Source organism: Octodon degus, unplaced genomic scaffold (assembly GCF_000260255.1).
Source record: "Octodon degus isolate 3935 unplaced genomic scaffold, OctDeg1.0 scaffold00047, whole genome shotgun sequence".
NCBI lineage: Eukaryota > Metazoa > Chordata > Mammalia > Rodentia > Octodontidae > Octodon > Octodon degus.
In genome coordinates this window covers 13,099,558-13,113,126 of record NW_004524623.1, presented here as the reverse complement: position 1 = coordinate 13,113,126, position 13,569 = coordinate 13,099,558, and the positions used below count along the sequence as shown (strand labels likewise).

Here is a 13,569-nt window from a genome sequence, read left to right as displayed (position 1 = left end):
CGGGGGCGGCGCCTCCGGCCGGCCCGGCCCGCCGACCGCGCGGCGGCTCCTTCCGCCCTGCCCTGCGCTCGGCTCGGCGGACATCGGTTTCGGGGCGGGGGACTCCGAGGGTCCCGAGTGCTCGGGAGGAGTGGCGCCGCTTCCGGGGAAACCGGTGAGCACCGCCGCCGCCGCCCTGCGGCTCGCACGTCCAGGGGACCCGAGCCCGACGACCCCCGAAAGCCGCCCGGGGGCGGTTTCGGGGCTCCGGCTCGTCCTCGCCGGGAAGGGAAGCCCGCGGAGGCGCGCCGCGGGCCTTTGTGTGTTTATGTGTGGCGGAGCCGAGAAGCAGGTCTCTGCGGGCGGGGAGGCTGTGCCGCGGCGCGGCTCGAGGGAGCAGTTGGTTCTCCTAACTCTGACCCCGGTTTCTTTGTTGTTTTCTGCCAGTAACCCGGCTTGACTGCTGGCAGTCTGAGGATGAGGAACTACTGTTTAGCCAAACGGGGACTTTGTTACAGACTTTTACCCAAGCAGCCTTTCTGGAAGGTTAAGACAACTTTTCCTCCTTTTTGTTTTAATAATTAAAGTGAATTTGACCTTGTCATTAAAAAGTGCGCTGAAAAGCACCTGCTTTCTGAACTGGGCTTAGCCGAGCTGTAAAGCCCCTTAATTTATGTTGCAAAACAACACACTTAGTTTCCCAGTCTAAATTAAAGTCTGAGTACTTGCTTCTGGTGGAGGTCCGGAGAAAAGCCGGATGGCATTTAAGGCATTTACTTGGCGATTTGGGGGAGAAAGGGAATCTCTTTTGGCCTGAAGGCATGCAGGATTTTGATGGCTATCTCCCGATGACCTTGAGCGGGCGAGCGTTTCGAGAGTTGTGCTTTTCTGAGGTACTGAAGGGGCCGGGAGGAAGCTGCTCAGGAAGATGACACTGGTTAATGGCCAGCTAGCCCTCCCAGCTTCCCCCAGTTCCTGTGGACTGGAGTTGACCTTATGGTTTCCCTCCTAGATTTTCTTTTCAGGCTAGCTTTTTTTTTTTTTTTTTTTTTTTTTTTTTTTTTTTTTTCTTCTTTTCTCTTTTTCCGGCATGTGGCCCCAGGCATAGCTCAAAAATTATGCTGGTTTGACACATGGATGGTTCTTTGGTATTTGGGGTTTGCCTGTAGTCTAGACATCCGAGAAAGCAGCACCATATCTGTTGCTTGTTTTCCCTTGTATTGGAATCAGTTTGAGTATTACAATCTGGAAATGGCCGTGACTGGAAAATACTGTCCTTGGTGGTTCTGCGCGTACACACCAGAAAATCTGTACAAGTTGAAAGCTGTTTTTCTTTTGTTGTTAAGTAAACACATTCCTGCTTTGTACAGAAAGGTAACCAGTATGGTGTATTTCTGAAATAAGGAAAGAGATCATGTCAAAGAAATAGAAAACCTTGGAAGATAGAACTTTGGTTCTCTTTGGGCTGGATTTCTCTAGGTTGTGTATTTAAATGGATATGAGGTGTTTTGCAAATACACCAGATTTTTTGGTTTGTTTTTCCTACTTACTGGTAGAATTTTAGTGTCTTGGGAAATTTCAAATACAACTTACTCCCTTTACCCCCTCACCACCATTATGTGCTGGGAATTGAAGCCTGGCCTTTAGGCTTGTACCACTGAGTTATATCCCTAGCCCTAGACCTTAGCAGTTTTGTTCTAGATTCAGATATGTACAGTGGAGACTTGGCTTATCATGGTGAGCGTGTGGGAGAGACTCGGACAAGGTCTCTGCTGCCTTAGCTTTGTATCTCTTTGTAGGAGGTTGGAGATGAAAGGCTCAATAGGTCACATACACTGGAACCTTGCTAGACAGCGGGCTGCAAAGCTGCTTCTTCACAATACTTGTTATTTCTGTCTGAGACCTAGATGGTCGGTCTTTTTTACCTCCATAGTAGTGACCACATCTTGAGAAACCTTGACTCGTGGAAAGATTGAGCTTATTTCAAGCCAAAACCAACTTTATAAAGCTGTTATGAGGACAGATTAATCGTCCATGTACAGACCTGTAGTAGGGTGCTCTAGAAATGTTACTTTTATTGGCGGAACCAGGGTTTGAACTCAGGCCCTTGCGCTTGCCAGGAAAGCGCTTATTCCACTGAGCCATCTCCCAGGCCCCTAGAAATGTTATTTACTTAAGAGATGGAATAGGAGTGAAGAACGACAATGTATTTGATGAAGTGTGCTAGGATAGTTCAAAAGTTTCTGGCTTTAAGTAACTGGTGTGGTCACAGGTAGTTTTGTGGTCCAGTTTTTTCACCCAGCAAATGGCAGTGGTGTTTATCAGGCAGTAAGTAAATAATTAAGCAAGTGATGTGGTTAATAAATACTGACTGCTGTAGTCCTTGTAACGTTGGGAAGTAGGCATAAGGCCTGGCTCACTTAGTCCTGTCCAGACCAACATTCTGTAGATGCTGACTGGAAAAAGTGAGTGAGTGGCCCCTTCTTACACCTTCAGAAGCCGGTTCTGGGAACCCCTGCCCCCAATGCAGGTCGGCTTTCCAATTCTGATTCAACCATTTAACACCAGCAAGTCCATTGAAGTCCTGGAAAATGTCACTCTTCCTGAGTTCTCTTGTCCACAGAAGTGCGTTTCTTACAGTTAAGCTTTGGTTCTGTGGGGATTTTAGGTGAAACTATTTTTTTGTCTTTTGGTTCTTTGGTTTCTTTTGTAATTGTATCTGCAGCTAATTATGGATGACATAATCTATAAATCTGTCTAAAAGAAAGGTGTTGGGGCTGGTGAGATGGCTCAGTGGTCTAAAGCACCTACTTAGAACAAGCTTAGCAAAGCACAGGGACCGCGGTTCGATCCCCCAGAACCACATGCCAGCCAGCCCCGCCCCCAGGTGGGCTGAGCTGGCCACACACACACACAATAATAATAAAATAAATTAAAAAAATAAATAAATAAAAGAAAGGTGTTTGTTTTCGAGGTAAGCAGGTTTACTTTCTGTATCAGGAATACTAAGGTCATAGCTACTTTTCCTATTAAAATATAGAAGTTACAACTTAGCTAAAACCTAGTTTTGTATATAGTTGTTTCCAACTAGTGTAAGAAATTGGATTTGGTTTAAATGTTACTGTATTTTGCTTGATGTTAGTATATGCTGATTTGAAGTAGCACTATTCCTTGAGACTTCCCATAAAGTGACTCCTATTTTCCCCACAATATTGGTTTGAAATGTGTGTGTATCATTTTTTTTTCTGCCAGTTGGCAGAATTGTTCATTGTTAATCCTTTTTTTTTTTTTTTTGGCTGAACCGGGGATTGAACTCAGATCCTTGTGCTTGTCAGTCAAGTGCTTACCCTACTGAGCCATCTCCCTCGCCCCTTGTTAATCCTTTTTTTAGTAATTAATTAATTTATTTATTCATTTTCTGGAAATCCTTAAATCCTTTTTTTTTCCTTACAAAAAGTATATAGATTATTTATTTATTTAATTTTTTCTCGGAACCGGGCATTGAACTCAGACCCTTGGCTTGCCAGGGAAGCACTTATTCTACTGAGCCATCTCCCCGGCCCCTAGACTAACTTTAAAGGAAACATTAGTTTCCTTACATTAGTTTTTTTCTCACCATTTCTCATTATGTGCCCTGTCTATTCCTCTTGGCTCTGAGTAGTTAGGGAAGGAATTTCACAGACACCTGGCCAGAAGGTAAGACTTCCCAGCCCTGCAGCGGGTTACTCTTGGCAGAGGAGATGATAGAGTGACAAGTGAAGTCAAGTAATTTGATGGGTATTCTAATGAAAGTGTGGAAAAGTATTGTAAAAAGGCTTAGTCTTTTTGTTGGTTTCATGTTAGTATTGTACATTGAATCAGGGCCTTTCCTCTGAGTTGTGAAGGTGGAGATGGAGATCCTTATAATTTTATTTTGAGACAGGGTCTTACCAAGTCATGTAGGCCAGACTTTTAGTCTTTCTGCTTCAGCCTCCCAGAGTGCTGGTATTACAGGCATGCAAAACCACGCAAGACTTAATTCTTAAAAGAATTTAAGAGGTTTAGGGATAGAGGAAACCATGTCAGACAGAGCAGCAGCCTTATGGCTAGGTATTAAAGTTAGTTTGATACTGTTACTTTGTCAAGATTCCCACAGGGAGCACCTAGTAGGCCCGACTGGATCCTGAGTAGATTCTCCTCTTGCCTTGGAGATTAGCTCCTATTCTGAAGCCAGGACATGGGGCCAGCTAGTGTGAAATTTCCCTGAGAACTCAGACTGTTGTTATCCTGTAGGCTTGGGCTTAGAAGGAAACCTACAAAAATCAGGAAAGCCTGATGTATCAGGAAACTCCTGGAAAAGATGGTTATTTGTACTTGAGCTTTAGAAAGATAGCCAGCTGTCTGTTGGGGCCATGTAGAGGAATCTACCCTGAGGTCCTGCCAGTAGCAGGTCAAACCCCAAGATGAGGCCAGTCAGTGGGGGTGGACCCAGAGAAGTGAAGGAAGAAGCCAAATCTCGAAGGACCTGATAGAAACTCGATGGGGAGCCTTGAAGAGGGTGAGCAAGAGAGCAGTGGACATCCGGGTCTTTGCGTGTGGCTGGTGACTGAGACAGGCACACAGGAAGAGCATTGAGAGGGGGATTCATTCATTCATTCTTTTTTTTTTCTTGTATTTTAGGACAAGGTGTATAGGGTCTCACTGCATAGATTGGACTCAAGAGGGAAATTATTTCGATCTGTTAGGACATTTAAAGCTTAGAATGGATTGATGATAGTCAATTGGCTAAATTGAGCTACAGCAAAAGGAGGAGATTGGACCAGGATGTGAATATTGGGAAATTAGCAGTAAGGCTGTTAGTAACTTATTGAGAGTGGACTTCCCCAAGACACAGAAAATGATTCCTGAACGAATGGTGAGAGGATCAAAAAGAGGAAACAGGCCGTGGCCTAGAAAGAACTGTGAGAGGCGAATGTCTGCTGTGTGCCAGTCCTTCTGTGGGTGCTGCTATTCCAGAGACTTGGGATTTTCTCCCATTTTATAGGTAAGAAACAGGGCCAGAGAGGTTAAGAAACTTCTCACTGATGCTTGGGTCAGGTCAGGTGTATATGTTACATTTTATTATCTTTTTTGCCTAACACAGAAATGTAGTTTCAAGGAAAAAAGTACAGACCTGCTTCATGACTGTAACATTTCCCTGAGAATTCAGGCTGTTTCTTGACCTGTAGGCCTGGGCTTAGAAGAAAACCTCCAAAAATGAGGAAAGCTTGATATATCAGGAAACCCTGGAATATCCTGGGGAGACAGGGTTTCCTTTTTTGCAATATGCTAGTCTTACACAGTGATAATCTTCATACATTTTTTTCTTCATGCACTTTGTTCACAGCATCCTTGGAAAGCACAAGTGAGATTTCACCCTGTTTACAAAGGCAATTAAAATTACAAGTTACTTCTTTTTTTTTTAACATTTATTTAGTGTGTGTGTGTGTGTGTGTGTGTGTGTGTGTGTGGCCAGCTCAGCCCACCAGGGGGCGCAGCTGGCTGGCACGTGGTGCTGGGGGATCGAACCGCGGTCCCTGTGCTTTAGCCAAGCTTGTTCCAAGTAGGTGCTCCAGACCACTGAGCCATCTCTCCAGCCCCAACAAGTTACTTCTTATAAACAGTTGATGCTTAGTACTTTTTCACCATTCACTGTAGAAACATTTTGTAAAATGTTAAGCAGAGTCCAGCTTTTTTCAACTTTTTTTTTTTTTTTTTTGTGGAATCAGGGATTGAATTCAGGCCCTTGCGCTTGCCAGGGAAGCGCTTATTCCACTGAGCCATCTCCCCGGCCCCTCAACTTTTTAAATCTTCTACTTATTTATTAATTTATTTGGTAGAGGGTCTTGCAGGGCAGCTTGGACTCAAAGTGATCCTCCTGTTTCAGCCTCCCCAGCACTGGGATTGTAGGTGTGTGCCACCATACCCGGTTTCAGTGACACAGGACTGGCGTGGCATGCAGTACTGGGGATTGAACCTGGGTCCTTGCACTTACCAAGCAGGCACTTAGACTGCTAGCTATCTCCCTGGCCCTCATCTTTCTTATTAACAGGAATCAGTGTAGAGTTGGGAAACCTAGCGGGGGTGGGGGGAGTGAGGTGTGCTTGTTTCATTTCTAAAATGGGCAAACCTAGTATTTTTTAATATAATAGAAGAGACTTAGATTTGTGATTCCATTTTTAAGCTGTTGCTGTGGTAGCTGAAGGCTTGTCTATGAGCTTGAACCCTTTTCCCATAGGATAAGTTTAGGCATCTCTGCCAAGTGTGGATTGTATAGACAGTCACAATTATTAATGTTTTAAGAGAAGGTGGGAAAAAAGGGTGGCTGTTTGGAGAAACTGTTACTAAACAGATGAGTCTCATCACTCCTTTTTTTTTTTTTTTTTTACCTTCTTCCAGGGAGGTTTAAATTTGTCCCTTAAAAGTGATTGAGTAAATTCAGAACCCACTGGTTCTTGGATGTGGCTGGTATCTAGAAGAAGCAGGTGCAAGGAAACGTTTTATTACTCCATGGCTCTCCGTGCGCACTGATAAAACATGCCTGACTGTTGTGAACCCTGCAGCCAAGTGGGCCAGCTGCAGGAGAGTACAAAGTGCAGAGCGCTTGGTCTGCTTGCCCGTTTGTGCGGTGCTGCACAGACACTGGTGTCTGCTGGGTCCTGCAGGCACTAACGGGAGCGTGGGGCTGGCCAAAACGGTAGCCTTCGCACGCACTGCCCCCAGGCTCCCGCGGCGTGGGATCCGCGGCCTCCTCCCCAGTGTTTCCCTTCCTTTCCCATCTTCCTGCCGTTTATAGTTCAGTCTGAGCAAGTGCCTCCACCTCCGACCTGGGTTTGGGGCCCGGTCTGTTCACTGCTGCTGCTCACTTCCCATTTTACAAATCTTCTCTCGTCTCTTCCGTGCCATTTCCTTCCTATTCTGCTCTGTCCTGATTTTGCCAGCATGTTCTGTAGTCTCTCTGGGGCGGTGTGTATTCTAGTGTGTGTGTCTGTCTCTGAGGAAGTTTACCTAAGCGCTGGGCCTTTGCAGAGCCTCTTACAGTTTAGGTGCAGGTTGTGATAAGCCCGGTTGTTAGGGAGGGATGCCCCTGTTTAAAGGCTGGAGAGAAGAGAGCAAAGTGAAAGTAAAGTTCCTCCATGCTTCACTCCTTGGAGGCACCAATATTTAATATTAAAAATTCTTTAAAACATTTTTCAGGGACAGTAAGGTAGCCCAGTGGTAGTGCATTTACTTGCCTTGCAAGTTTGAGAGCTTGGGTTCAATCCCCAACACCACCCAAAAATCAATCTAGTAATCTATTTTTGAAAAATAGGGTATACACTTATAATGCCAGACCCTGAGCCCTAAGAATTGCAAGTTTGAATTCCTGCCTGGGCAATTTGGTGAGAATCTGTCTCAAAATAAAAAGGACCAGAGATGTGTAGTTCTGTGGTAGAGGATCCCAGGACCACCAAAAAGAAATAAAAAAATGTAAAGATTGTATATTTATGAGATTATACTGTTAACCAAGTTTGCTTGTTACATAGAGCAAATTTTCCTGGACAAGGAGCATAGCTCTTTCTTTGCACATACCAATATATCTGCGTTCTTTTTTTTTTTTTTTTTTTGCGGAACCAGGGATTGAACTCAGATCCTTGCGTTTGCCAGTCAAGCGCTTATCCTACTGAGCCATCCCCCCCCCCCGCTTTCTTTTTAACAGCAGAAACAGTACTTCATAGCTTGAAGATGCCATAACTTAACCAATTTGAAAGCCCAGGGGCCGGGGAGATGGCTCAGTAGAATGAGTGCTTGCAAGCACAAGGGCCTGCGTGCAATCCCTGGTTCTGCAGAGAAAAAAAAAAAAAGTTGTTTTTTTTTTTTTTTTTTGTTTTTTTTTTTTTTTTTTTTTTTTTTTTTTTTTTTTTTGCACAACTGGGGATTGAACTCAGGGGATTGAACTGAGGCCCTTGTGTTTGTCAGGGAAGCGCTTATTCCACTGAGCCATCTCCCCGCCCAGAAAAAAAAGTTTTTAAGACAGAGTCTCACTAAGTTGCTAAACTGCTGGGGCAGGGTTTGCACTTGAACCCTCCTGTCTCAGCCTCTCAGAGTACTGGGGTCCCAGGCCAGAAACTACTTAAATACCATTCTGTCAATATTACTGAGAAACATTGTTTTCCCTTCTCACTTATGTTATAGTCAGAAAACTTATGTATGTTGGATTAGATGGGAAATGAGACATCCTTTATCTTTGACTTCACAATTTGGTAACTGTTATAGTATTTTTTTTTTTTTAAATTTATGTGTGTGTGTGTGTGTGTGCGTGCGTGCGTGCGTGCGTGCGTGCGTGCGGCCAGCTCAGCCCACCAGGGGGGGGGGCTGGCTGGCATGTGGTGCTGGAGGATTGAACTGTGGTCCCTGTGCTTTGCTAAGCTTGTTCTAAGTAGGTGCTTTAGGCCACTGAGCCATCTCACCAGCCCTTTAAATAGACTTTTAAAGTTCTCCCTGGTTGTTGGCTTTACCTCAGACTTTTAATTTATTTTTCTCTTCCTTAACATGATTGAGTGTGAGCAGGGTTGCCTGGGGCCTGCTTTCCCGTAGCTGCTCATCAGTTAGGAAGCAGGGTACAGTCTTTTAGTTTCCTTCTATTAAAATAGTGGTGAAGCCAGGCGTGGTGGTGCACTCCTGTAACCGCAGCGTTCCTGAGACTGAGGCAGAAAGGATTGCTATGAGTTGGAGGCCAGTCCGGGCTACATAATAAATTTAAGGCCAACCTGGACTACTAGTGACACTCTTACCTCAGAAAAACAGAAACAAATCAAAAAAAGTGGTGAATGATGTACCTGTGAGATGAAAGCTTAGTAGCTGACCATGTCATTTGAACAGATAAGATATTGTTCTGGAGCAGTTACTGTTTCACAAATGCAGAACCAGGAAAGAACCAGCCATAGGTTGCTTGAAATAACTGAAATCTGAAATGTAAAGTGGCTGCCACACCCACCAAGCAAAGTCTGAAATGTACATTAAGGTGGCTTCAGCGGTCAGCTCGTGTCCTTGGTTTTCATCTATAGAGACTGGGTAAGGTTTTTGTTGTTGTGTTCCCGAGTCCATGGATTTGCTAGAAATGCTGTCAGTAGGGCTTCCCAAACCTCGGAATGGTTAAACACCAACTATTGCATAGCTTTGTAAACAAAGTCCAGAATGAGCTGAGTGTTCGCTGCAGATTCCCAGGCCCTTCACTGGGGGAGGCTGAGCAGGACTGCCACAGCGGGGTTTCTAGGCTCTTCCGGAGCCGCTGCTGGGCAGATGGGGCAGACCCTGGGCAAGGATCTCCCTCAGCGTTCAGGTAGAAGAATTTGGTCAGGACAGAAGTGAACTGGCAGAGCTGACACAGTGGAGGACTGTGAGTCCTAAGGCAACAAGATAGTTTCCTTGATGCATTTAAGGATATTCCTCCAGTGAAAAAATGGAATGTCTCACCAAGGAAGGCTAAGTTTTTATTTATTTATTTATTTATTTATTATTTTTTTGCAGAACCAGGGATTGAAGTCAGATCCTTGCGTTTGCCAGTTAAGTGCTTATCCTACTGAGCCATCTCCCCAGCCCCTAGGCTAAGTTTTTAAAATGAACATTGCTTCAGAATAGCTGTTGGTGAAAGTAAAGCTCAGTACTCAGCAGCGATAGGCGTGGCATTCCTTTGCAGCTGGCCAGTGGCAAGGGGCACAAACTGGCTCTCTGTCCAGATTCATCCACCTCAGGGAAGACCATCCCATGCCAACCTTAGAGACCTTAGATTCTGAGCGCTGTGTGGCTGCCCTGTCCTGGGCTCTGAGGGAAGGAGCTGTCCTGTAGAATGTGTACTTCCTTTGTCCTCATAAAGGAGAGAGGCCAAAGTGTCCCAGCTATCAATGATTGTAAGGGAACTGTGGAGTTGGACTTTGAGGGCTGGATGTGGGGCATGGAGAGACAGGACCATGTGGGCTGGCGAGACAGCTCAGTGAGATAGCTTAGCGGACTAAGCACTTGCTTCAACGAGTGCAGGGATTGGGGTTTGATCCCTGGCACCACTTGCCATGCCAGCATGCCGAGCCAGCCACCGAGTCTGGGTGTGGTGGTGCACACCTGTAATCCCAGCGCTGGGGAGGCTGAAAACAGGAGGATCACTGTGAGTCCGAGCTGCATGGTGAGACCGTGTACCAAATACATTTAAAAAAAAAATGCGAATTAAAGCTGTGGGCCAGGGAATGGCTCAGTAGAATAAGCGCTTCCCTGGCAAGTGCAAGGGCCTGAATTTAATCCCCGATTCTGCCACCAAAAATAAATAAATAAATAAATAAATAAATAAAGTGGTGACTTTTTCACTTTTTGGTTTCTATAATCTACTGTTGTTTGACCCTGTGTTTTTCCAGAGCAGCTCATGGCCATTTTCTTGGGAAGCCATTTTCTTTTCAGTTATCACCTGGGTTTATTGGATTGACAAAAATCTGCCTTATTTTTTGAAATACAGGGGCTGGGGAGATAGCTCAGTAGAATAAGTGCTTGCCCGGGAAGCGCTTATTCTACTGAGCTATCTCTCCGGCTCCTCATACTTCTTGCAAGTAGTATACTTAATTTTCTTTTTTTTTTTTTTTTTTTTTTTTTTTTTTTTGCCAAACTGGGGATTTGAACTCAGGCCCTTGCCAGACAAGTACTTATTCTACTGAGCTATCTCCCCAGCCCTATACTTAATTTTCTTCTTTCAAAAGAATTCGCAACCATTTAACTAAAATCATTTTAAGACTTTTGTTTTTGTGGTTTAACAATTCTCATAGGATTCATAGACTTTTTTCCCTATATATCTCCAGCCTTTTTTTTTTTTTTTTTTTTTGGGCAGAGCTGGGTATTGAACTCAGGCCCTTGCGCTCGCCAGAGAAGCACTGATTCCACTGAGCCATCTCCCCAGCCCCTCTCCAGCCTTTAAAAAAAGTCATTTTATTTTGAGATAGTCTCACTTGTGTAGTTCAGGTTGGCCTTGAACTCACAGTGTAGCACAGGCTGACCTGGAACTTGGAGTGATCCTCCTGCCACAGCTTCCCAAGTGCTGGGTTACAGGTGCATCTCCCCCCGCCTCCCCTGTAGTCCTCACTTCCAGCTGCATCAGTGGCCCTCTTTCGTGTCCCATCTTTTTTGCTTGCCTCCCTCAGCAGCAAAGCAGTGAAGAGGAACGCTGATGGACAGTAGCTCACTTAAAGGGAAGCTTTACTGTTCAGCTATTAAATTACTGTTTTATTAAAATAAAATTTGGGCTGGGGAAATGGCCTAGTGGAATAAGCTCTTCCCTGGCAAGTGCAAGGGCCTGAGTTTAATCTCCAGTTCTGCCAAAAAGAAATTTAAAAAAATTTTAAAATAAAATAAAATTTATAGGGCCGGGGAGATGGCTCAGTGGAATAAGTGCTTCCCTGGCAAGCACAAGGGCCTGAGTTCAATCCCCGGTTCCGCTAAATAAATAAATAAATAAATAAATAAATTAAAATAAAATTTATTTTAAGCTGTTTCCTTAAAACTTTATAAATCCTTTTCCTTGTTTCTGACCCATGTTTGGCTGCTTCTGTGCATCACTTTCACTGGTCTTGCTAGATGGGCTGTCCTGACCAGTGGAGGGCTAACCTAGAGGCAGGCCCTCAAGTTTTTGTTTTGCTCATATCTTGAAATTTGTTTCTAAAATAACTAGTAGGATGATGTGTGGCTGCAACACTTTAAATTGGCACAGAGGTGACCAGTGTTCATGCTTTCGTTGCACTTGCCTGTCTGATGCTTCCATGACTGTTTGAAGTTGGGTCCTTGCACACAGCACCCCTCGGGCTCATCTATCTAGGCTTTAGATTTTTGTCACCTCTTAGTCCACATGTGCTGGTGAGGCTGGCCTATATGCAAACGACATCCCCAAGTACAGATTCACTACCAGCTGCATTTTGTGTCAAGCCCTAGGGATGTTTCTTCCTTCTTTAACACTAATGTTGAGATTCGTCAACCAGAGGAATTGGAGTTTATTTCACTCTACAGTTTTTTGGATATTTGCCTTCTACTGTTAAAAACCTCTTAACTTCTATAAACAACCAAGGGGCAGAGCTGTGGCCAGGCAACATGAGCTCATTTTGTATTAATGATGGATAGAATTATTAATCCTAAATTCTAAATTGGGATTTGGGGGAGTTTTTGATCCTCTTTTCAGTAATTCCAGTGCAAGTTCAAACTTGACTTCTTAGAACATCCTGTTTATCACAGAAGAAACGAACACACAAAACCCATTTTCTGTGAGCAAAGCAAGCATGTGGGCTGATGCCCGTTGAGTTACTTGGGTGCTTTGTACGTCTCTCAGTGGTCACGGTGAATGCACAGAACTTCCCCAGGGGGAATCTGGCAGAGAGCAAAGAGGCGCCTTAGGATGCAGTCTTCATTGTACATGATTTCATCATTTTCCAAGACTGTGGGAGAGTTTGTGGTATTTCTTAAAACACTTTCTGAAAAAATGTTCTTCCCCATTTTCAGAACTTGTGTTGAGAAGTGCAGCGAAGGGTTGCGTGTGATGTTGCTGCGCTCACTCCTCTTTGAGTTCACAGTAGAGGCGGATTAGGAGGGCTTCCCGGAGCCCGGCTGTGCCCGCCTGTGCGACCTGATCATTACACATCAAGCAATTCAGGGCTAGAGTGGAGCAGAAGAACTTGTAATGGCCTGCGCCCCCCGCTTGTTACAGTCCTCACAAAGCTGTGTCTGCTCCCTTCCCTTTACAGAGTGCTGACCGGAAGAAAAGATGTTTGGTTTTCACAAGCCAAAGATGTACCGAAGTATAGAGGGCTGCTGTATTTGCAGAGCGAAGTCCTCCAGTTCTCGATTCACCGACAGTAAACGCTACGAGAAGGACTTCCAGAGCTGTTTTGGGTAAGAGCAGCTGGTGTTTGCGCTGTTCTTCGAGCACAAACAATCACAGCCTAGGGTTATAGTTCTCAGTAAAGCAATTGGGAGCAGTGTGCTAATAATTAAAACTTACATTTTATTCCAGGATACTGAAGGCTTCTATTCTTAAAATGAATCAAACCATACCAACAAGCTATTTCCTACAGATTAGTAGGAGCTGCTAAATTGTGAAGGCTCTTGGCTCTAACTAGGCAACGCGTTTTGCTGTGAATTTCGGGATACATCAAGGGATTCTTTTTTTTTAATGACCTTTATTCCCTCTTGCTAGTAAATCATGGTATGGATTTTCTAAACAGTAGAAATATATTTTAACCTAAGTTGCTGAGGAAGATCATACTAGGACTTAAAGTTCTGCCCAGAAACCTATCAGGATATGTTAGCTTTTATGTCATAATTTTATTTCTCTTGGTGGTAAACCTCTCGTTAATAACGTGGAATTTATTTTCCAACAAATGCCTGAATAAATGTGTAATGCTGAACCATTTACTATTAGAAATTAATTTACTCACTTATCAGAACATTTATTGACCATTTACTGTGGTTTTTTTTTTCTTAACTTATTTATTTGTGTGGGTGTGTGGCCAGCTCAGCCCACCAGGGGCGGGCTAGCTGGCATGTGGTGCTGGGGATTGAACCGCGGTC

The 13,569-nt window shown here is 44.3% G+C and overlaps 1 protein-coding gene across 1 annotated transcript in view; it reads left to right on the top strand.

The window, feature by feature from the left end:
• Nucleotides 1–36: 36 nt before the first annotated feature.
• Sinhcaf (SIN3-HDAC complex associated factor) overlaps nt 37–13,569 on the top strand; it is a gene marked incomplete at its 3' end in the record, with an annotated part of 26,986 nt that continues 13,453 nt past the window's right edge. Inside the window, exons 1-2 of the mRNA XM_004632220.3 lie at nt 37–154; nt 12,744–12,891. Coding sequence (XP_004632277.1) covers nt 12,764–12,891 — 128 coding nt within the window. The remainder of the gene's footprint in view (nt 155–12,743; nt 12,892–13,569) is intronic.